Source organism: Sinocyclocheilus grahami, unplaced genomic scaffold, assembly GCF_001515645.1.
Source record: "Sinocyclocheilus grahami isolate Dianchi unplaced genomic scaffold, SAMN03320097.WGS_v1.1 scaffold747.1, whole genome shotgun sequence".
NCBI lineage: Eukaryota > Metazoa > Chordata > Actinopteri > Cypriniformes > Cyprinidae > Sinocyclocheilus > Sinocyclocheilus grahami.
In genome coordinates, this window is record NW_015505926.1 from 738,743 (window position 1) to 763,612 (window position 24,870).

Consider the following 24,870-nt stretch of genomic DNA (forward strand, 5'->3'; position numbering starts at 1 on the left):
GTGAACCTAGGAGAGGAGGTCATTCTGACTTTGCTATGACAATCTGGTATTTGCTATTGACTGTTCAAATGCGGAGTTTTGAGCAGCGCAGAGTAACGCGTCGCATGTGTGTGTGTGAGGGGAACTGGGTCACATCACAGGAGAGTGAACTGTCTGTCAGAAATCATAGCACGTCAGCTGTCTTAACCGCAGCTTGTGTACTGCATCATCAGTGTCTTTCACGCGACTCTGTTGCCCTTTCAGGCTTGAACTGATGGTAAAACTAACAACATTTTTATCTTGATATTTACTTTGAAAGCTGAAGCTGCGATTATGGTAAGGGACATTACATTTCCGATGCGTGCTTGTGGCGTTCGGCCAATCACAATGCACTGGGTCAGCTGGCCAATCAGAGCAGACTGCGCTTGTCAAAGGAGGGGGCTTTGTTGAAAACGATGTGTTTGAGAGAGGCGGGGCATAGAGGACCTACAATAATGTACAGTATTTGAAAAATAATGTGTTTTTTGAACATTAAAGCATGTCAACATATTCTGTTACACCAAATACACAAAATAATGATCTTTAAAATAGCATCATATGACCCCTTTAAATCTGATGAATTGTTGTTACAGCATAACGATAAAAAAATGTGCTTATTCACTTCGTAAAAAGAATATTTACCAAAAAAAAAAAAGCATTATACATAAATTTAAAATTTGGCCTCTGAAATACAGCAGAACTGTGAAGTGTCAGTCACTCGATCGCGTAGGAACGATTACTGCTAATGTAGATCATCGTGCAGGTGTGAAGGACTTCAGCTACACCTGAATAAATTGCATACACCACTCTTGCTACTGCTCATGTGCCAGTGATTACCCTTCCCTGTGTCAATACTGGCACTCATATAACTTGCCTGAGTGAGGGTTTGGACATTGATGATGCTGGTCAGTCTGAAAAGGAAGGACAACCTGTTTTCCATTTGAGCCATGTAGGACAAGAGGCGACACTCTGAAAACACTTCAACCACTGAGAAAGAGACAAAGAAACACATTTGTAACACTCTTTACCACTCTCATCCATCTCTCAATTAACTGGTCAGTCATTTGAGTCAAACCTTTCACATCTTTCGTCTGGCTCTCAAAGCGGTCCAGAGACAGGACGATACATCGCACCAGCATGTTAGAGTCTACCAGAGAGCTGTTGATCTGAGTCAGGAACATCTGAAACTGAGGTGTCAAAAGAGAGAAAGACAGATTTGAGAGTTACTGGATCATTTCAGTGTGTCTTATATAAGAAAAATCACAAAGGGTCTGACTGTAAACCCACCTTCTCCTCTGTGTTGACATATTTGTTAAATCTTTTGAAGGCATCAATGTTGAACTTCATAAGTTCACCAAGTAGGTCAAAGTAGCTCTGAAGGACGTCATGTGACTTGCAGCCACTGTCGATGATGCAATATAGAATATGCTGAAAGAAGAAAATTATGAGATGACTTAATAGTCCTATAACTGTACACTACAGTTTGGGGCTGGTTAAGATTTTTTAAGGTTATTGAAATAATTATCTTATGCTAACCAAGGTTGCATTTATTTGATTAAAAATACAGTAATATTTGAAATACTAGTACAGTCTGACATAATCTGAACAGTTCTCAATTTTAATATATTTTCAAATGTAATTTATTCCTGCAATTCATTTTCAGCAGCCGTTACTCCAGTGTCCAGTGTCACATGATCCTGCAGTAATCAGTCTAATATGCTGATTTGCTGCTCAAGAAACATTTCTTATTATTATCAATGTTGAAAACACAGCTTTGCTGCTTCACATTTTTGTGGAAACTGTGATACGTCAAACAGCATTTATTAGAAATAAGTATTTTGTAACATTATAGATGTCTTCAATTTCCCTTTTAAACAATGTAATGTATCCTTGCTTAATGAAAGTTAGTATTTCTTTCAAGAAAACAAAAAAAAATTACTGAACCCAAACTTTTGAATGGCAGTGTACGCTCAAGCAGGCAATGTAATGCATTACACACATATTTTGCTCACCTCTAACAAGCCTCTTCTGAGAAGGAACACTTGATCAGCATATGATGGCGTTCCTCTCAGAAAACTCTCCACGGCTCTTGCCTGCCAGAACCTGAAGCCAGACATGGACAAATGTCAAACTCAAGACACAAGATGTCTATTATGAAATGAAGAGGTCAGTAAGTGTAAGAAAACATCACAAAATGTAACTAAAGATCTCACCTGAATGAAGAATCAATTGGCTCTTTCTTCATGACTGAGATTAACCGTGTAAGAAGACCCTTTTTACCATCACAGACAAGGTTCCTGTAAACCAATTGACCAATTAATATAAACCAATTAATGAGCAGTTCAAAACTGCTGTTAAAATAAGGAAGAACTTAAGTAATATGATATGAAAAGCATCCCCATGCCTATCTGTGTTATTCAGTGCATCCATTTCAAAGACATTTGCATTCAGGTAGATGTCACTCAGTTCATTCAGTTCCTGTCCACTTAAAAGAAGGTATTTATTCCTGTGAACAATAAAGAAAAAGTTTCCTATCAGACCAGTGGATTTTTCTCAGTTTTAGCATTTCCTTGCATCTCTTTGTGATACTCACTCATGGTGGTCACTGAAGCTCTGCAGCAGCCTGAGGAACTGGATCTTGAACGAGATCTCCTGATGTAGAGGGGAAAAGAACTGTATTATCCCACTGTAATCATCCATATGTAAGAGTCTTTTAAATAATTCAGAGTAATAAAGGCTGCTTCTTACCGGACTGCAGTCACAGTTCTGGTTCTGCCGATGTAGGACGTGACCAGAAGGCTGCCTTCTCCAGATCAGCTTATCAAACAGGTTATTGAGACCTGGAATTAACTTGAACTCTGCCAACATTCTGTGAACCTGTGTCACAAGAGTAAAAATCTATGAAAAAAATCCTTCAAAATATCATTCAAAAGTTAAGGGTCAGTATGATTAGTTTTAATTTTGACATTTAAAACATTAAAGATGCTGTTCATTCTTTCCAAGAATCCTTGACCAAAAAGCATAACGGTTTCAAGTAAAATATTAATTAGCACAACTGTTTTCAACACTGATAAAAATAAACGTTTCCTGAGCAATTCAGCATATTAGAATGATGACACGGAAGACTGTGCGAAGACATTTACAATTCATTGTCATAATAATGAAAATTCAGCTTTGATACCAATGGTATAAATTATTTTTTATAAATATATTTAAATAGAAAACAGTTACTTTAAATTGTAATGTTCCATAATATTACTGTTTTACTAATTTATATATATATATATACACACACACACACAGTCGTGGTCAGAATTATTGGCACCCTTGGTAAATATGATCAAAGAAGGCATCAAATCTGCATTGTTAATCATTTTGATCATTTATTTAAAAAAAATTCACAAATATCTAACCTTTCATTGAACTAAAACAATTGAAAATGGGGGGAAATCTCATTATGAAATAAATGTTTTTCTCAAATACACGTTGGGCACAATTATTGGTACCCCTAGAAATTCTTATGAGTAAAATATCTGTGAAGTATATTCCCATTCATATTTACAATTTTGAGCATACCAGGGTGATTATGAACATGAAATTATCCAGCCGTGGCTTCCTGTTTCACAGGAATATAAATAGGAGGGAAAACAAAGGCCAAATTCCCTTAATCATCCATCACAATGAGAAAAACCAAAGAACATATTTCTGATGTGCAGCAAAAGATAACTGAGCTTCACAAATTAGTGAAGTGGCTTTACGAAAAGAGCTAGAGCTGGAGAATTGCAGAAAATAGTTGAGTCTCAGGGTCAGAAAACCTTTAAAATAAAAAAAAATCAAACAGCACCTACATCACCACATGTTGTTTGGGAGGTTTTCAAGAAAAAAAATCAAGAAAAGAAAATGCTCTCATCCAAAAACAATCCCCAGCATATTCTGTTGTCAGACACGACTGGAACTTCAAATGGAACTGGCTTTTATGGTCAGACGTAACTAAAAAAATTAGCTTTTTAGCAACAAACACTCAAGATGGGTTTGGTGCACACAGGGATAAAAAGTACCCCATGTGTACAATGAAATATACTGCTGTATTTTTAATGTTGTGGGCCTATATTTCTGCTGGAGGTCCTGGACATCTTGTTTAGATACATGGCATCTTTGATTCTATGAAATACCAACAGATAAAAAATCAAAAAGTGACTGACTCTGTTAGAAATCTTATAATGGGCCATGTTTGGCTCTTCCAACCGGACAATTATCCAAAAACAAACCTTAAAAACAACACAAAAATGCTGGGCACAAAACCAAGCTTCTGCTATGGCCATTCCAGTTCCCTGAGCTGAACCCTATAGAAAATGAGTGTGGTGAACTGAAGAGGAGAAGCACCATCATGGAGCTGGGAATCTGAAGGGTCTGGAGAGATTCTGGATGAAGGAATGGTCTCTGATCTCTTGTCAGGTGCTCTCTAACCTCATCATATATATATATATATATATATATATATATATATATATATACACACACACAAAAATTAAAACTCTAAACATTAAGTCACATTATTAAGTGACTGGTCAGTTAACTAGTAGATCATCCTGACTCATTCCACGTCATATGTATTAAAATTCACAATCACTTCAATCCCATCACATTACCTGATTTCTCTGTCGGCCCATAAGCAGCACACACAGCACATAGAGAACCTCCACTTTGTACATGATCTCGTGTACGATCTTCATAGATTGGGGCAGCCTGTGTCTAAGCGGGCTAGAGGACAGCGAGCTCTCATCAGATGACTCTGAAAGACAGCCAATCGAGACTTGGTGAGACCAAATAATACAGCTAATAGAAATACCAGAGTGGGAAAGAGAGGAGGACCTCACCTGTACTGCTCTGCTCTGCTTCCTCAATTGCTAACTGCATGAGAGCATCCAGAACCAATGCATTGTCAAGCCAACTGTGCCAGTCCTCCAGCTCCAGTCGGGCAGAGGCATCCGCCACCTCTGTAACTTTCCGTGTGGCAAGCTTACAAAGACGCTCAATGAAACCTGGGATATTCACCAGAGTCACTGCAGAAAGATCACATGACACTGTAAAATGTATAGTGCTATTTTACATGAGGGCCTTTATAACCCTGTCAAGATTTTGTGTGGATTAACTGCAGGTGTGTTTTCTAACCCTGGTTGCTCTCGGCGCGCGATAGGCATGTGCTGGTCTTTTGCTGGGTACTGCGGGCCAGGAGGGTGTGTTTGTCATCTACACCCACGTCTGGCTCTGATATGGTGACTGAGAGGATACGACAGAAGTTGGCCAGCTGCTGCTGGTTGAAGCTCTGGACCAGACTGGCCAAGTTGGGAATTTCTTCAAGCTGGATGATTTCCTAAGATTGAAATGGCAAAAAAGTGATTTATTGCATTGCTTAAGTTCAGATAGCATTCTTAAAGAACACACAAAAAACATTTTTAATACATTTGAAAATGTAAATGATTTCTGTAATGGCACACTGAATTTTCAGCATCATTACCCCAGTCTTCAATGTCAGAAATCCTTCAGAAATCATTCTAATATGCAGATTTGATGCTCAATTTCTTATCAATTTTGAAAACATTTGTGCTGTTTTTATTTTTTGTGGGAACTGATACATATTACAGTATAATATAGTATCAGTTTCCACAAATTTTTTTATTTTAAAATACTAAATCATATTAAATATAAATATATCAAACATTAAATATTATTTTATCCACAAAAATTTATTATACATGATATTAGTATTTAAAATAAAAATCACTTGTAACAAAAGTTATTTTGATCCATTTAATGCAACGTTTCTGAAAAATTACTATTAGTATTATTTTTTTCAAACCATAATTATACTGAACCCAAACATTTAAAAAACAGTGTATATGTTTTGGCTTTTACCTTTCGAACACTCAGAATGTCCTCAATAAGAGTGGCAGTTTGTAGGAAAACCTTTTTATTGGACATGAGAGTGAACAGGAACGTGACGAAATCCTCCCTCGCTGCAAGGCTTTTTGTAACACCCTCTGTCTGTCAGACAAAAACAGAGGCTGTTACTCATAAGGAAACAAGCTAAATAATTCTGAATTAGTATTTGCGTCCTTCCAGAGTCATACACATTTTTTTATACTTACACATATACAGCAGTTGTACAGAATGCTTAGACAATCCTTGATGAGATCATCACTCACTGAAAATAAGGAAGCAAACTTTTAATGACTGGGACATCATTACTGAACACAAGTATTATTTCTGTTCTTAAATTATGGAAATAAAGAAGCTTGGATTTATTATTTAAATAAGCTTACGTATGGGTAGGTCTCCCTGTACTGTGAGCGTTGGCCGCAACAGAATCTCTACAAATAACTGTAGATGAATGACACAAGCATAGTGAGTAACTAACAAATCTGCAATTATGATAATTATGGCACCAGCAAAACTGGTTTCTTTCAAATTAAAATATTATGATTCCAAGTTGGTACAGTTCAGTTTCTGCTGTTTTTTCCACACTGCAAGAGCGGAATAAGAAGACAAAGCTAAGAACATGCAACAGCACTTGATGAGAAGCTCTTGTCACTTAAATTCTTGTGAGTATCATAATAAAAAGTGTCATAATAAAATACCATATGTTACAATATTTTACTGACGGATAAAGACAGCATGATGGAAAAAATCAGTTTATCAAAGTAACAATTATTTATAGCAAAAACTCTGCGTTGACTACATTTTTAAGAGTGTTCGTTTCTAAATCTACTGCTGCTGAGCTGTTAAATATCAGAAAATAACAGCATTAATATACATTTAAAATCTTTCTAAGATGCCGATTTGGTGCTTAAGAAACTTATTATGTATGTTGAAAATGTTGAGCTGTTTAAAATTTTTGTGGAAACGGATACATTTTTTTTCTGGATATTTTGGTGAACAAAGTTCAAAAAGCATTTATTTGAAATAGTAATTGTAATATTTTCAACGTGTTTACTGTCAACAATTTAATGATTAATTTAATGCTGCGTTTGCCACTATCGACCACAACATTCTTTTGAGTAGACTACAAAATTACGTTGGCATTAGTGGAATTGCATTGGCATGGTTCAAATCTTACTTATCTGACCATCATCAATTCGTAGAAGTGAATGACGAGGTATCATATCGATCACAAATACAGTATGGAGTACCACAAGGCTCAGTACAAGGACCGCTGCTTTTCACGCTCCTTGCTGAGTATTCCTTTAACTCAAAAAAGTTGGTATAATAGTGTACATTTTTACAGGCTCTCAGAGCTCTTGATCAAGCATAACTCAAAACTACTTTCAAGAGGAATAAGAATAATTAATCACATTAATGCCTTCAAACTGAATGCAATTAAACTTATTTTGATCAAGATTAGTAAGGAGTAATATTTAACTACAAAAAACTCACATCAACTCCTCCAAACAAGTCAAACGTATATGTATTTGGAGAAATCGACTCCTGTGGTGTTTTGCGCTCCTCTGTAACAAATGACATAGCCTCCATAGACAGCAATGATGACAGTTCCTGCACAATCACAAAACAACTCGCTTTACATCTAATAGCAAATTATACATATGTACTTAAGGCGATGCATTTTGTGTGAACAGACAAGGAAGTCTTGAATACCATGACCATGCTGTGAATCTTGGAGAGATCGCTGTTAGGATGGCTGCTCTCATGAAGTCTCCTCAATAACACTGGTATCCCCTGCCATTGAGCTCTTTTATCTCTCTCTTCCAGCAGAGCCACAGGAAACTGCATTTGACAACACAATCACAACACTTGTCAAGCACTGAAAACACACTTCAAGTAAGACAAACAGGTCACACTATATTATTACTCTTCTTAGTATCATTGATTATTTTAGCACTAAGTAGCTTAGGCAAGTGATATCGTCTAAATGCTGTATATTTTTGTTTGAGACCTATTTTATATTCATGGCTCTTCAGGCCCTCGTATGTAAACAGTGCCCAAGAAACGCTTTGAAGACAGTTTAGTCCTTCATATAATTTAAGATCTCACCTGAGACCCTCTAGTCAACCCAACACCCTTGATTTGGCCTTGTCGGATTTTATTAAAAATGTTTTTGCATGAATTTCCTCTGCTTGTTTGGGTCCGTGAAAACCCAGAGCTTCTTGTCGCCATTGCTGTTCCTCTGACGTTGTGACGTTGAGAAGTTTCCAGGAACCCAGCGGGGATGACAGAGTTAATACTGCTCCCTACTGGACTGGCGTGGAAACTACAACCAGCGGAATACATCTTACTGACCCCTACTGAATTACAGCTGTGCAACTCATAGATGACACCCTGATGAATATACACTCCTATATTCAAACGTTCAAAATAAATATATTATTTGGTCTCTTGGAAAGGCATAAAGACACATACAATCATGCTTATTATGGGCATAAACCACATACTTATGTGTATGTGTATCCCTTATGATTTTAACCCTGATGCATGTACTATTTAATGAAAAGTAAAATAATTTTTTTAATGAAAAAAACAAAAACTTCATGTATATTTTAACTTAGAAACAACAATACATAATAATGAAATAATAATAATTATTATTATTATTAGATTTTTAACTATGGTACATTTAGTATTAAATCACTCACAAACATCAATAACAAATACTATTACTTCTAATAAAAATAATAATTCAAACAATAACCCATGCTTCAACTCTGAAGCATATATTTAATCAAAGTTTTTTAACTTTCATAATAATAACGAATAATTGACAATAATAATAATAATAACAAAACAATAATAACAATATTATTATAGATTTTGAATATTTTTAAACTAGTTAGGGTTGTAACGTACAGTAATATAAATCACTGACTATTTTTTAAAAGCAAAATATGCTTATATATTTTAAACCATTAACCTACTGCAATTGTTATGAACTTGTTCTATGAACAAAAAAAAACACATAAAATAACAAACTCTTTCTGTGTCATTATTTTCTGTTATATCATTTAAATAAATTAAATAAATGAATGTATGCTTATTTAAATGCCCGATGAAAACATACTTTTTAATTCATGGTATCCAATACAATGGACAGATGTATTTTCTGTTATGTACAGATCGTATTGTAATGTGAATGTATCTGTAACATTTGTGGAAAGAATACAGATATATAGATAATATAACATATAGAAATATTTTTTTTCCTGGTCCACCTACATTTACTGTACACAGACAAATAAACATTGAGGTTCCTGTTGTTTTCCCAATTTAGGTGGCTTTCCCTTCCCTGTTAAATGACCATAACTCCATCTCTTGAATCACTTTTAAAAGCAAAATATGCTTATATATTTTAAACCATTAACCTACTGCAATTGTTATGAACTTGTTCTATGAACAAAAAAAAAACATAAAATAACCAACTCTTTCTGTGTCATTATTTTCTGTTATATCATTTAAATAAATTAAATAAATGAATGTATGCTTATTTAAATGCCCGATGAAAACATACTTTTTAATTCATGGTATCCAATACAATGGACAGATGTATTTTCTGTTATGTACAGATCGTATTGTAATGTGAATGTATCTGTAACATTTGTGGAAAGAATACAGATATATAGATAATATAACATATAGAAATATTTTTTTTCCTGGTCCACCTACATTTACTGTACACAGACAAATAAACATTGAGGTTCCTGTTGTTTTCCCAATTTAGGTGGCTTTCCCTTCCCTGTTAAATGACCATAACTCCATCTCTTGGGCGATGATGAATGAAACCCACACACATATAATCAAGATCATCAAAGGAGATTGAAGTTATGATAGATGCCCATAGGAACTCAGAGCACACCCTCTGAGATTAAAAACGACTAGTAAGGAAAGAGAGACGTGTGCCCATGCTCATGCCTTTTCTGAACACACAAGGAGGATCTGATGGGACTGTGTGCAGGACAACAGCACTAACTCAGCGACAAGGAAATGGGTGTTTGCTGAAGTTGACCCCCAAAAAATCCTCCAATTTACTGGTGAGCCGAAAAGGGCGGAAAGCAGCAACAGGCCTGGATTAACACGGCAAGAGTCCATACATAGTATATTTGCCTCTGCTGGATTTGGATCACATTTGGTGAGTTCACATTTTATTTAGTTCGCTTTTACTTTTGTTTATGATTTGAATAGTTATAAAAACTAAATTTGAAGCATAAAATACAACAGCATAACACTTTACCACATCAAACTCTCCTGTGAATATAACATGATTTTAACAAGGCAATGAAAATGAATCTTATCATTTTATCTAAATAAGCATTTTAGAAAAGTTTTTGTTACTATAAATATCTCACAGAACATTACAAGACTGGTTATGAGAGTATGACTTTTCCCAAGGCTGTTCTTCTCTAGTTTTGCCCTGAGGAAAAGCATGGTGTGTCTCAAGACTTAGAAAAGTCTGAATGAGTGCCTTCATTTCTCAGATCTGGACCTCAGCCATAGTCAGTTTACTTAGTATTTTTACATCCTGGCCTTTTCCATCTTTAAGTTTTAGCAAAAGCAGATTGTTAAACCTCTCGTGCTTACAAAAAACCTGAGGGTAATCATACAATCATGCAGTTGTACCTTAAACCCTCCAATGAACATCAAACAACAATTTTCTTATATAATAATGATTATAATAATAATAATCATTATTATGGTTTTATTATAAAATTGGTTTTATTATAAAATTGATAGTATTATAAAAATAAATAACATAGAACATTGTTTTTATATAATAAATATATTAACAATAACAATATTATATTATTTATAATATTTAACATGTTAAGTTAAATGTTTATAAACATTATTAATAATAATAATGTTTTTATCATATAATTGATAGTATTATAAAAAACTAATAACATATAGAACATAATTTTTATATAATAAATATATTAACAATAATATAATATTATTTAAAATATTTAAAAATGTTAAGTGAAATGTTTATATACTAATCAACATTTGAAGTGGATCAAAACCTTTCATCAAAGTTGTCCTAAAACCAAAATGCGTTCTTGTCTTAGGACAACGTTGATGAACCTTTTTTGATCCACTTCAAATGTTAACTACTATATACATATACTGTGTGTATATATATATATATATATATATATATCTCTTAGTCTGGCGAGTAAACTAAAAAATTTACTAGCCAATGGCGATTCAATTGCCAAGGTGTCTGTAGAGGGTTGTTTACAAAAAAATATAATAATAATACACTAAATATTAGAAAAATGATATGTCAATGTATGCAAGTTGTTATAAAGAATGCCTATTATATAATCAAAGTAAAATATGTGTCCTGATGTACAACACAAAAGTTCAGCTGAGAAAGTTTCAGATGTTGACAGGTGCAGTTTTATCAGCATGGCATCTCTTCAGGTGTTTGTCACACTGCTTCATCTCATCACACTAGCGGTTCTCTTCATCGCCACCATGGAGAAGGTAAGTATGTGAAACCCTTTACAGCGGATTACGTTCCAAAACTATTTGATAATTCGTTAGAATAGTGTGCATATGTCTGAAATCATGGATGCATATTTCATCTTCTGTATGATTCAGTCCTGGTGGGTTTGGGACGGCACAGAACACTCGGACCTCTGGTACAACTGCAGATTTGACAATGAAACAGAGGCATGGTTCTGTGCATCATCAGAAGAGACGGGTAAAACAATACATTTGAGCACTTAACTGGTTTTAGAATATGGGAATTTACTCGAATAAGAATAGTCTCTGTGTTTTGTTTCCACCAGACTGGCTTCAGGCTGTCCAGGTTCTGATGGTCCTGTCAGTGGTTTTCTCCGCCATTTCATTCCTGATATTCCTGGGACAACTCTTCACCATGTCTAAAGGAGGACTCTTTTACCTCACCGGCGTCTGCCAGGCATTTGCCGGTAAGTGCTTCAACCTAATTAGCTTTATTACTCGAGGTTACTTACCGTCTTCAGCCCAAGCCAAACACGCATTTCAGTTGCTCTGAAGTCGAGGAAAAATCATCTGAAATGTTCTGTCTTCTCAGGCCTCAACGCCTTCACCGCCGTGCTCATTTACACTCTGCACAATGAAGAAATCCTTCAGGACTCGCTGGAGTTGAGCTCGGGACACTTCGGCTACTGCTTTTACTTGGGGTGGGTTTGTGTACCTCTGCTCCTGTGCAGTGGAATCATGTACATATATCTGCGCAAAAGGGAATAAGAAACGAGTCTCCTTAAAAAAGGCAAGCCATGCGAAGAATGTATGCTGTTGATATACTCCACTGATTGATTATATACTTTATGATAGCTTGCAAGACATTTAGTTTTTGATTATTTAGACTGCATTTAGCCGTATATAAATATACAAAGCTGAAATATGGCCGAAGATCAGCATATCTTAGTTCATTCTTAAAGGGCAACCACGACTAATCTTTCTGATCAGTTGAATTATATCTAATTTAATAATAAATGGGGCCAACTTAATCTGGTTTCATACTGAAGGGATACTTGTAAACATTATAGTGGTGTCCATATGCTAAAGTTTTAAGATGTATTTTTGTAAATAAATTTGATTAAGTCATTAATGTCTGATTTCAATTTCATTACTGTGTGAAAATATTCCTCACAAATACAGTCTTAGACGGTGGACTCCGCAGACCTTGGGAGTGCATGACAAACTCATGACTCCAGTTTCTGAACTAATAGCTTCCATCTCGCCATCTAGCATGATCTTACGACAAACAACGCTTTCAAAAACACAAGGCTTCCTGGCATGCAAAGGTCTCTTTTATGGGGCGGGTGTAGGATATCAGCACCCGGTGGTGACATGCTCTCAAACGCTCCAAAAAATAAAGTGCTCTCCAATGCCAGACAAAAAGGGTTTAATATCAGGTTCACCACAGCTCACAATCACACAATATCTCCAGAATTATAGTCTGCATAGAATACAAGAAGGCCACTGATATGTTCACCAGCAGCAGTGTCCAAAATGAAGTTGGCTCTTAATCAACCAATTCATAATTTCATTCATTAATAACCATGAAAAATATAATAATGATAATCATAAAAAAATCAATGTAGTGTGACAACCTAAATAACAAAAAGCCTCAAATGTCATAAAAGATAGATTGTTTAGTAAAAAAAACAAACAAACATTGACAGTTGAGGTTGATCTTGGTCATGGGGCTAGAATATAAGGCTACTTTAGTTTTAATGACACTTCTGAGAAAAGTTTAAGAGATGAATCACAGAACTAGGAATAAAACTGAGGAGGTGGTAAAGCAAAGCAGCGTAAAGCTGCAAGATAGACACCGAGGTAAAAGGAGGTCAAAACTCTTCAGAAAGCTCTTTATTTCAATCTGAATATGTTCAGCAGTTATTCTAAAACTGTAAAACTTGTTAGTTCTTCTCTTCGGTTCCGCTCTCCCTCTCTTTAACGGTATGATTGCTTCCCCTTCATCTCTCCATTTCGCTTTATCAGAAACACCCACCACCCCAAAACTGTCACAGAGGAATAACATATCACTAAAGAAAACAAAATTAAGTAATTAGAAGTCCTTTCAGTCCCGGTATCCAACTCCAGAGTACTTTAATAAAGCCAGGTCACCGGTCACTTTAGCCGCTGCACAATGACGGCGTTCAGCATGTTGGCTTCCTTCAGCGTCTGGCTCTCGTCCGTCAGCTCCTTGTTGGGGAAAGTCGTCATGAGAACGAACTCGGTGGCAGCTAAAGCCGGGCGAGCGCTCGCCACAAACTGACGCACATCAGACACCCTGTGATGGAGAAAGATGGAATAAGAGGAAGATGTTCATGATATAGGGTTACTTTCAAAGCATTTTCATTGCTTTTACCTGTGGGTGTGGTTGAACTTCTGCACCAGCCGGCCTCCGTCGGCCAGCCTGATCTGGATGCTAGTGACAGGTTGAGAGCTGTCCACACTGATGGAAGCACTAGCCTCAGCTTCACTGGCGGCCTGGTCCTGCGGGCTTCTCTGGAGCGACACCAACTCTGGAGTGGCACTGGGGAGGTTAGAGTGAAATAAGGATAGCAAAGTTTGAATAGTTCGGTCACAAGCAACTATATAACTTATAATGATGAAGCAATATGAAGATCACGATGTACAATTAATTGTTGGCTATTCAAAGCAGTCATGAATCTAAAAAAGCCACTATTAACTAAGTGCTATATGATTTTAAAAAAATAAAATTGAGTGTGATATGAATGGTAAAAGAGTCTGCAGCAATAAACTATGGCCCCCTTGTGGTAAAACAGATACACTGAACGTAGAAAACAAGGCTTAAAAAGTTAATACTGCACATTGTTCACACTTGTGATGGGTAAGGATTGACTAATTAACCACCAATTTAAGTTAATTAAAAGTCAACAAGTTACGTTTCTATTATTTTCGTTTTAGGTTTAATATTTTAGCAGCAGTTTTTATTTTATTTGAGTTTTTAGATTATTGTAATTATTGTAAGAACAAGCGTCACAATTAACATCTGAAATCAAATGATCTCCTAGAAGCAATGCTCCTATCATTATGTATAATAATGTCTTTGTCGTTGTCAGGACTATAAAGTTCCATGCAAAAAATATCATAGAACAGTTTAACTACTGAAAGTGTAAACAGACCATGTCTAATCACTGTTAATATAAAACAAATTACCCACTTAACTTCAGAAAAACAAAGACTTTGATTGGTTCATTCAGTCAGTCAATAAGTCTTCCTGTCCAACAATGAGGCATTAGCCAAACACACGTTTTAGTAAGAGAAACAGTGTAATTAAGTACTTCCGCAGCCCTTAACTCAGGAGGGAGAAGAAAATGAGAGGAATGAAGAAACAGTTTTCCAACCAGTGTTAATTTTGACAGCAAATTTTGATTTAGTTTTAGTCATAGTCTTCGGACTAAAATCCTATTTAGTTTTACTCACATTTTAGTAATCTGAATTGTTTTTAGTCTTATTCTAGTTTTAGTCGACTAAATGTCATATGACTTTAGTTGACTAAATCTACAGTTAATTTAGTCAACTAAAATCTAATGAGTTTAGTTAGTGTAATGCATTTATTAGGCATTTCTCTGAAATTTTCAATCTCATTATGAATTCCCAAAGGAAACATCTGGTAATATGAATGATTTGAACATGCAATATTGACCCAGATTTCACTGCTTTGATGCATAACATGTCTTTATCTCAAAATTAAATAAACCACTTCTCAAAGAAACAAGAACATGGTCCTCTTTTGAAATACCAATGATTATATAATAGGCATTCTTTATAACAACTTGCATACATTGACATATCATTTTTCAAGCAGACATTTATTTATATTAGTGCTGTCAAGTGATCAATCGCGATTAATCGTGTCCAAAATAAAAGTTTTTGTTTACATAATATATGTAGGTATACGGTGTATATTTATAACGTGTATATAAATACACACACATACAGTATATATTTTGAAAATATTTACATGTACATTTATATTCTTATATTTTATATTATATATAAATATATTTAATATATAAACATAACATATTTTTAGGGATGCACCGATATGAAAATTTTGGCCGATACCGATAACCGATTATTCTTTATTTTGAAAGCCGATAACCGATATGTTGGCCGATAAATCTATGTCCAAATTGTTATATATTTTTTGAGAGCCTGATTACAAAAAAGGTCTCATCATTAAAAGCCACATCCCAAACACTAAGCAGCCTAGTTTGAACGGTGTACGTTTTAAAAATAATTTTACTCTCCCATTACCAAATTTATATATGTACAAAATGACGCAGTTATGGCGTGCTATAGTCAGAATGTGTGATCCTGTTGTGGATGCGCTCTTCCCATAACAACGCACTGAAACACAGCAACTAAACACAAAGAATTCACAACGTTTTATTATAATAATGTTCTCATTAGAATGTTATATACACAACATTCCCAATCATAGTTATTAATGTTGTGCACTGCTGTTTGAGCTGCGTGCGCTGAGCTAAAGATGATCACGGTAAACTGAAGCTCTCTTTTAACTTAACCAAATGCATTCTATATGAGATAAATCAGATATACATCAAATAAACACAATATTACAACGTACAATTGCACAAAAGGCTGCAAACGAACAGCGCACATCTGAAGTGTCTCTGAAGGAAATAATGCATTATTTATCGGCTTTAAGATATCGGCCAAATTTTCTTATCAGGCCGATACAGATAACAGAAAAAATGAGCATTTATCGGCCGATACCGATATGGTGGCCGATATATCGTGCATCCCTACATATTTTCTTAAATAAATACATGCGTTTGTATTTATATATACATAATAAATACACACAGTATACACACATATATTATGTAAACAAAAACTTTTATTTTGCATGCGATTAATCGCGATTAATTGTTTGACAGCACTAATTTATATACAATTAGATTAATCCTTATTAGGGCTACTAAAGTGATTCATTCAAGAGCAGTGAGTGATTTTCTCTCTTTCTTTTGTTGATTCATTAACAATAAGGACACAGACATCAGCAACTAAATTTGGCTGCTGCTCCTTTAAAACTGAATGCACAGATTCAATATACTAGTACACACATCCGATATTCTACCAACAGTTTACATTCACTTAAAGACGTAACCGGGTGTGTTTACGTGAATACTCATCAAAACTGACAATTTGAGATCATTTTGTGTGTATTTCTCCGTTAAGACGCGAGACAGAACTGAATTCAGTCACCGTGCGCGGTTTAGGAGGCGCTTTTGTGCGGGATTCAGCTGTGTGCGCTCAGAAATTAAAAACCGGACCAAATTAAGTCCTCTTTCACTTCGTCAGGCTTTTCAAATGTATCCATATGTCTGGTCTTTCTTATTCATCCTTATGAGACGTGCAGCAAGTGTATGCAAACTTATGATCAGAGTGTTACAGTTCAAATGCACACATCTCCCCTCCTTTCCACGCAGGAGATTCGTTCTGACTGGATCTCTGTTCAATCATCCCTCCCTAACATTTTCGTCTTGTTTTTATTCGTTGACGAAAATGTCAATATATTTTTGTCATTGTCATGCAAAAAGTGTTTTTTTTTCGTTATCGTCTCGTTTTCGTCTGTGAAAAAATTAACACGGTTTCCAACCTGCCAAGTTTCTGTCCTTCTCCAGTAAAGGCTTTGAAAACAGATTTGGGTTTGGAAAAATCTTCATCTCGATGGTCCTCCATGTCTAGGTTTACCTGTCCACCCCGGAAACGCTGTCTCAATTCCAGAGGAATCTCCCTGAGAGTGCCAGAAAGCAAGAAAGAGGTTCTATTAAGTCTGATTTGACAATCAGTTAGAAGAGGACTGTCTAATAACAGTCAACCAATAAGTCAGTATCTAGAGGGCCCACCACAAAACTAAATATGTTTTAATGTGTGCAAAGAACACAACAAAAAATGTCAGAGGATTCTGGAGCTGACTTGAGGGGGAACTATGATTTCAGTTAATCAACATCAACTTCTGTAAACTGCCAAAACAACCAAACACCAGTGAATGGATTCAGAGCTCACCCTCTGCGTATCGACTCCAGGAAGAGAGCGTTCCCAGGATCACTGTAGTTCCTCAGCTCTCCATTATCAAGACTAAAACCAGTCTTCCAGAGCTTCAGCACAACATGCACCTGTTAGCACAGCACAAATCACTGCAGCAGATCGCTCTACGTCTCAAAGACTTCAGCAGTCACAGGCTAGTGACTCACATCTTGTGCACTCCTGAACTGTCTCCTCTCTCCTGCCACATAAGCTGACTCCTCCTCTGGTGCTGCACCCAATCGATAACCACCACCCAGAAACGGCTGTAGAATAAGCAGACAGAAAGAAAAATGGAGTGACTCAAAATCAGATGAGATATGAGTACACAATAAGCAGACGTATTATCTTTAATTTACAGTATAGTTTATTCAGTGGAGAATCTACCTTGCTGGATTTGCTGGATTCTCCAGGTCCCTTGCCTGGTTTGTCAACAGGAACCGCCCCGTGCTCCTTAGCACCTTTAAACAAGTCCTCAACCAGCTCATTTGAGCTCTTCTTTTTGGGAGGCCCAACAATCTGCTGCCCACTGCGTTCTGAGCCCCCGGCAAAGAACCTATGAGAGCAAAAGTCAGACATTACTCAATAAAATTAAGCATTAAATGGCATTTGTGAGTAAACATGGCATTAAAAAAAAGTGAGAGTATATATTTCATTACCTAGGTATTGAGAAAGTCTTGGAGGGTGACATGTTATATTTGATCTAAAACATTATATGAACATTATATGAATCATATATCATTATATGAACCCTAAATATCTCATTTAAAAACAATATTTTTAATTCCGCTATAATCATCACACTTTTCCCATGATCTTTTAATAATTGAAAGACTAAGTTGAATATTTCTACTTTTCCAAATCATGTCAATGCAAGACCATTTGAACAGTAAAAAGATAAATGGTGACTAAAAATGGGAAAAAAAACTAAAAGACACGGTGTGCAGTCACAGAATCTAAAATATACAATTTCCTTTATGCAATCATATACATTTAAACAACAAACCTTGGTGCTAAATACAAAGAAAGGTTAATGTACATGTAAAAGTCATCATTGAATGGGAATTGTGATCATCTTTTCGTCCTTATCGTTACATATCCAAGAAAAACTATTTCTCAATCCAGAAAAAAAACTATATATATATATAGATAGGTGTCGTTCGATAATTGCTGCAATCTCAAATTGTTTATGCAATCTAGAGGTTGCTTAAAATAAACACTGCAATATTCTATTAAAAAAATCATTATATGAACACTAAATACCTAATAAACACTGCAATACTGATTTACAAGAATAAATTATTCATATTATAATAAAATTCCATTAAAAAAATAGGATATATCCATTTTGATTTCATGGTGAGTTGGTGACTTTAGCTGTTATTAACTGTGGAGGAATTCAATACCTCTGGCCTTCCTCCTCACCACTGTCATCTTCATCCTCATGCACAAGATCTCTAAAGGATGTCACTCTGTGTTCACTGAAATCAAAAGACATTACATTACCCATATAGCTGATACTGTATAACTGAAAAGCCCAAACATATGACTTCTGTTACCTTGGCCCCGCGGACCCTCTGACAGAGCCAGACTCTGGCTGAGGGAGGGTGGCAATATCATCATCTCCACCATCTTCAAAGAAATTAGCTAAAGCAAGCTGAGGACACAGAGGTAATTAGAGCTGTCACTTCATTTCAGACAGACACGCGCTAGGTGAATCACAGAAACAAAAGCCACCTACTATCTGCCTTCTGTAACTAGATCAATCAGATTAATTACATTATCGAAAATAACACAATTTAAGATGTTTCAGGACGAAAAAAAATTCAAACCACGAATGTAAACATGAGTATCACTTGATCACGCTAACGTTAAAGCTGCTAGTAGCTCAAGACTTCATTTCTGTCAAATTTACCGGCACAGTTTAAAAATCTCTACTTCAATGCACTACTGACTGCCAGTCCTGAAGAGTGAATCACATCACGTATGATTACCCAGAGGAGCCCGTTTAAGATACTCCTTGTGATCTTAATGAAGAGTGACTTGCACATTTCGTTAGCCGGTTGTTCACTGTTCACTGGCCGCTAGTGGAGGCTTAAAGTTTGCTCAATCCTCGGCTGCAGTGTTTGTGCTTCACAGCATAATATTTCAGTGATAAAGTGATCAGTGTGCTACTGACCTGTAGGTCCCAGCCGGCTGACTCGAGGAAGAAACGGGCCCTCTCTTCATCAACATCAGTTACAGCGACGAATCCCCTCACCGCTTCTTCCCGCTCCGCCATTTTGACGTGTCACGCGCAGGAAAGCTCCGACAGGAAACGGGGGAAACGAAAGCGTAGTTCCGCTGTTTTGGAGCACAAAGTTCAGTGGACTTTTTGTCCTTTTTTTTGATTTCATCGATGTTTTTGCAAATGCAAATATTTTTGTTTTAAATTGAAATATTTATAATAATCAACAAAAGCGCAAAAAAAAAAATCATATATCGATTTGCATATATTTATTTAGTGGGCTATAAGTTGCATAATTATTATTTTATAATGTAGCCTACTTAAAACATATATAGTGCAGATATTACTACTTCAGCCTTAGCACATGTGGAGAATTGAGAATTCAAGAACAAATTCAGTATGTCGTGATCGCTCCCCTTTTATATATATATATATATATATGTGTGTGTGTGTGTGTGTGTGTATATATATATATATATGTATTTTTATGTATGTATGCATGTATGTATGTATATTAGAGGCCAGCAGATGGCAATACAGAACCTTCTGTTAGTCACTATATTGGTTACTCCTACTATGCAGCGCATCATTTAAGGTCCACATCAAATGTTTTGTTATATTGGATAACATTTATATTTATAGTTTATAAAAACGGAAATTATATTAGTTAGTTTTCGTTAATGATAGTAAACAATTGGCATATGGTGCAACATTTGTCATATTCCATGGATGCTATGCATCTTTATTTGATCCCTTTCTCTGACTGAAATCTATCGAACCAAAATAAAAAAGGGTTTTCTTGGCAATATTGTTTTGATTGGTCATCATTTAAATTTGTTTTCTTGTGTCCTCAAATTCACTTTCAATGCTGTTAACCTTGTTGGTTAAGTCCTAATGTATTTTCCTCACTTCAGAGAATTTTCTTTCAGTTAGATAAGATTACAGAAACATTTTATGATATCAAAAAGTCAATCGATAGCTACAAAATAATCTTTACATTGACACTGCCATGCAAGCTAAATTTAATCCAATGCTTCTTATACCTATACTTCATGATAATATAGCATAATATTTATAATAATAATATCTTCAATACCACGACTGAGGTGCCCTTGAGCAAGGCACCGAACCCCCAACTGCTCCCTGGGCGCCGCAGCATAAATGGCTGCCCACTGCTCCGGGTGTGTGTTCACTGCTGTGTGTGTGCACTAAGAATGGGTTAAATGCAGAACACTAATTCCGAGTATGGGTCACCATACTTGGCCACATGTCACTTCACTCATGTCACTTCACAGTAATATTTTTACAATATAAGCGTAATCTTTTTAGGGTTTCAAAGTTTCAGTAAAATCGGAAATAAAACAGTGTCTTTTTTCCATGTAGGCCTACAATAATTTAAAAATAATGTGTCTGTAGTTTTTCCAAAGTAAAAAACTGGGTTGTAAGATTGTTCTCACATGTGATTTCACACAGAGCTTTACACACACACCATAGTTATTGTGTGACCTGGATTGCTATGGATTTTTTCCTGTAATATCCATTCATTGGCAACTGCTGATTCCAAGGCTCCTAAACAGAGGCAAAATACGTGCTAAATTAGTTTGGGAGGACCTAATTTAGCACCTATTGTTTCTGGAGAGAAACTTGGCGATGCTCTGTTGTTTGTTTCCAAGTGCACTAACTTGTTTGATCTTCACAGATAATCAGGTTCTGGTACAAGACTAAACACCAGAGCATTGCTGTCATCATTCACCCCCAAGCTTTCTTTTCCTATCACACTCACTGCAGCTGTTGCGAGAGAGCAATATGCCCTTAAATGTGTGAGAGCCCTTTTTAATCATCTTGCAGGCCCTTAAGGGAAAACAATTCTATTTTTAAATGCATTATTGCTGCATGTTCTTATTGATTGAGGAAAGTGTGTCCTCTTTCTGCAATCAGTTATACAGACATATACATGACATACGTCCCTTGTTCCTCATAAAAATGGAATCCAAGAACAATGTGATTTTAAAGGTGCATTAACCTATCAGATTAACCCGATTCTCTCATACTATATTTCCATTCTCAGAAGGCTGAATGATATTATGCATAGCCTAAAGTACGTCAACATATGTGTCCAGTCTTCACTAATGAAATGTCGTAAGCAACAGCTCTGTCTAAAACAGTTGTTGACAATGATAAATATGGGTGTGTTCAACCAGAGAGAAAGAGGAGAAAGAGGAAGAACCAGCCTTATCATGGGGAAACTAACACCGTCAGCTTGGCTGTGGGCCTGCCGTCACTGTTGTGTTAAAGGGCAGGGAAGTAGTTCACGACACACAATACAAAGAGCACAGGCCTGCGACCCTCAGCTGCAGTAGGAAGAGCAGACAGACAGACAGTATCCCAGGGCCAGAACGAGGAAGGACGTATTAAAATACGTACAAGTGTGAATGAACAAGATGGCTATGAGTAATATGACTGATCTGAGATAGTGTATGTTCATATAAATCAATTTGAGAGAGGTCTTATATTATGTAGGCTACCGCAAGCATGATAAGCATGAGTACTTCTATCAATATGGTGTTTGAGCGTGGATAAACACACTCTTTCCCAATGACAGATCAGGAAGAGCATCAGAGAGGAAGACTGTGGTGTGGAACAGGACATTTAGGGTCAAAGGCTACACCTGTGAGAGTTTAAAAGACTAATATATAACACAAGCACACATATGCAGACTTTAGAGTACAAACAAGTATGAATTAATATTATTACTAAAGAAATAATAATCCAGTGTCAATGCCTGCTGCATATGAGGGAATTTCATTAACATCTACTTCAGTTGCGTCAGAAGTTCATTTTTACAATGTTGTTTTTATGCAAGTTGACCATTTAATTTCTGTTTAATGATGAAAAAAAAAAAGGAAAGAATTTTTTTTTTGATAAATTCAGAAATGGCTCAGCTTGGAACCATTTCTGCCAAATGAAAATGTAACTTTGGTATTTTATGACAAAAAGTATTTAAAAAATAAGATAAGTCATAATTATGTGATAAAAAGTAAAAAATGAAATACTGTCATAATTATGAGATCAAAATGAAATATGAGATACTAAGTCATAATTATGAGAATAGAAAGTAACATGAGATAAAAGGCAGAAATTATGAGATACTAAGTCATAATTATGAAACACAACATCACAATTATGAGTTACCAAGTAAAAATGTCTTTTTACGTTTGACTTTTTTTGACAGAATTATGATGTGTAGACTAAATAAAAATAGGCCACGCAGTTGCCGACAACACACATACACAAAAATATTTGAATGTTAATTCTATTGATCAACATGAATAATCTTAATTACAATATCAAGGAGAGTAATTGGCAGTTCTGATTTTATGTCACAATCATGCAGCCCAGTTGACAAGTGAAATTATCTCAGTACACATTTCAAAGAAACATCTGTCTTTTAACCTTTAATCTGGTTTACCATTTTATAGATTTCCCTGATATCCAAACAGGAAAGTGGATCTATTCAGTGAGATGATATATACTGTACATAGCGGGATGGGGGTGATTAAAATAATGAGAGAGTAAGAGGCTTACATGCATTAGTTTCTGTGCTGATTAGACCACTTCTTGGTGGGGCCTTAATGGGCAACCTGCTCGTGTGAATTAAGGCTTATTTACCACTTTCTAACCATCATTTGAGAGCTAATTGCATCACTGTTGTGCAGATAGCGTCTCTCGGTCCATCCCTCTTATTCATACCACCACCCCTCCAGCTGAAACTGAATGCCTGACCTTTGACCTATGAGCCTATCAGAGCTTATGGCTTACAAACAGAACTCACGGTTTACTTCCTCTTCGATGATAGTCACCTTTAAGGGCAAAATCATGAATGATATCCTATCCTGAATGATATTTGGAGGATAGTAATATGTAAATTTTGGACACCAGACAAGGGAAATGGATCTGCAATTACAAATATAACAAATTATACTGTTATACAAATAAATTTAATCTTAATTTACATCAGTGGACACTTCTGTTTACTTAGCAAGGCCGCTTTCCCGTGCTATCTGTTCCTCTCCCAGGATTAGCTCTGTTTGTATGGAGCTCTATAGCACTTCACAGGGTTAGATGTGGAGATAAAGTTTGGATCAACAGGAAGAGCTCTGCTCGTAGACCAGAGAGCCATGAGATTATGCTCCCATCTCTTGTCATCTTTTCCATTACAAGCGTCTTTTACAACACTTTTCCATCTTTTCACCATTGTAATCGACAATCACATATACTGTATCTCTTTTCACTCTTATTTCTTCACTCTTAAAAATAATTTATTTTTGGCATTAATGGTTAAATAAAGAACCTTTAACATCCATGGAACCTTCCCATTGCACAAAAGGTTCTTTATTTTCAAAAAGGGTTCTTTAGATTATAAAAATGTCCTTTTAAGAACTGACCTTTGAAAGTTTCTTTGAGGAACCAAAAATGGTCCTTATGGCATTTTTGCAAACCTTTATTTTCAAGAGTGTGCTGTGAATAACATTTTAAACATCAAATAAATAAATAAAAATAATAATAATAATAATAAAAAACCTACTTTTTCCATTCTAAAGAACATTTGAAAATGTGAAAAGTTCAATGGATTTTCAGATTCTATCTTGGAACCCTGGATGTCAATAAAGAACCTTCATCTTTAAGAATGCTCTCTCTCTTTAGTGTGTGTGTGTGTGTGTGTGTGTGTGTGTGTGTGGCAAACATCTCAAACGCCCCTCTCTATGACCTTCCATTTTTCACTCCGACAGTTTAATCAGAGTTTAACTATACACTACTGCAAGCTTCACTCGTCCTGACCTCCTCCCCTCCCTCCTGTCTATCCGTTTCAGTCTTGTCCCTCCCATTTTCCATAAATCAGCTTCCATCTGTCTCTCTTTCTCTCTGCGTCGGCTGTCAATCCACCTGTATGCACGGATGGACTCAAAGCGGCTTCACTCCACTATATGTCCTGAATGTTGAGTCCTGTATCACAGGAGGAACATCAAACTGGAGAA

The 24,870-nt window shown here is 35.9% G+C and overlaps 3 protein-coding genes across 3 annotated transcripts in view; 1 reads left to right on the plus strand and 2 right to left on the minus strand.

Moving 5' to 3' along the window:
- Positions 1 to 8,234, minus strand: part of LOC107560917 (short transient receptor potential channel 4-associated protein-like) — a 10,221-nt gene extending 1,987 nt beyond the window's left edge. The window contains exons 1-17 of the mRNA XM_016245214.1: positions 8,068 to 8,234; positions 7,672 to 7,800; positions 7,453 to 7,569; positions 6,342 to 6,399; positions 6,168 to 6,223; positions 5,935 to 6,063; positions 5,191 to 5,392; positions 4,896 to 5,081; positions 4,668 to 4,810; positions 2,767 to 2,895; positions 2,612 to 2,670; positions 2,423 to 2,524; positions 2,232 to 2,315; positions 2,031 to 2,121; positions 1,306 to 1,446; positions 1,094 to 1,205; positions 893 to 1,005 (exon numbers count right to left, since the gene is read on the minus strand). Of these exons, the coding sequence (XP_016100700.1) occupies positions 893 to 1,005; positions 1,094 to 1,205; positions 1,306 to 1,446; positions 2,031 to 2,121; positions 2,232 to 2,315; positions 2,423 to 2,524; positions 2,612 to 2,670; positions 2,767 to 2,895; positions 4,668 to 4,810; positions 4,896 to 5,081; positions 5,191 to 5,392; positions 5,935 to 6,063; positions 6,168 to 6,223; positions 6,342 to 6,399; positions 7,453 to 7,569; positions 7,672 to 7,800; positions 8,068 to 8,190 (1,974 nt within the window). The 5' untranslated portion in view covers positions 8,191 to 8,234. The remainder of the gene's footprint in view (positions 1 to 892; positions 1,006 to 1,093; positions 1,206 to 1,305; positions 1,447 to 2,030; positions 2,122 to 2,231; positions 2,316 to 2,422; positions 2,525 to 2,611; positions 2,671 to 2,766; positions 2,896 to 4,667; positions 4,811 to 4,895; positions 5,082 to 5,190; positions 5,393 to 5,934; positions 6,064 to 6,167; positions 6,224 to 6,341; positions 6,400 to 7,452; positions 7,570 to 7,671; positions 7,801 to 8,067) is intronic.
- Positions 8,235 to 10,088: 1,854 nt separating this feature from the next.
- On the plus strand, positions 10,089 to 12,457 carry LOC107560919 (epithelial membrane protein 3-like). Its single transcript, XM_016245217.1, has 5 exons — positions 10,089 to 10,153; positions 11,418 to 11,511; positions 11,629 to 11,731; positions 11,820 to 11,960; positions 12,086 to 12,457. The coding sequence occupies exons 2-5, from the start codon at positions 11,434 to 11,436 to the stop codon at positions 12,259 to 12,261; spliced, it is 498 nt and encodes a 165-aa protein (XP_016100703.1). The 5' UTR covers positions 10,089 to 10,153; positions 11,418 to 11,433; the 3' UTR covers positions 12,262 to 12,457.
- Positions 12,458 to 12,905: 448 nt separating this feature from the next.
- Positions 12,906 to 19,945, minus strand: LOC107560918 (NSFL1 cofactor p47-like). The gene is made up of 9 exons (XM_016245216.1): positions 19,787 to 19,945; positions 19,167 to 19,264; positions 19,014 to 19,088; positions 17,995 to 18,163; positions 17,778 to 17,873; positions 17,590 to 17,699; positions 17,180 to 17,317; positions 13,892 to 14,059; positions 12,906 to 13,813 (listed from the first exon to the last, which is right to left on the minus strand). The coding sequence occupies exons 1-9, from the start codon at positions 19,886 to 19,888 to the stop codon at positions 13,651 to 13,653; spliced, it is 1,119 nt and encodes a 372-aa protein (XP_016100702.1). The 5' UTR covers positions 19,889 to 19,945; the 3' UTR covers positions 12,906 to 13,650.
- Positions 19,946 to 24,870: the final 4,925 nt, after the last annotated feature.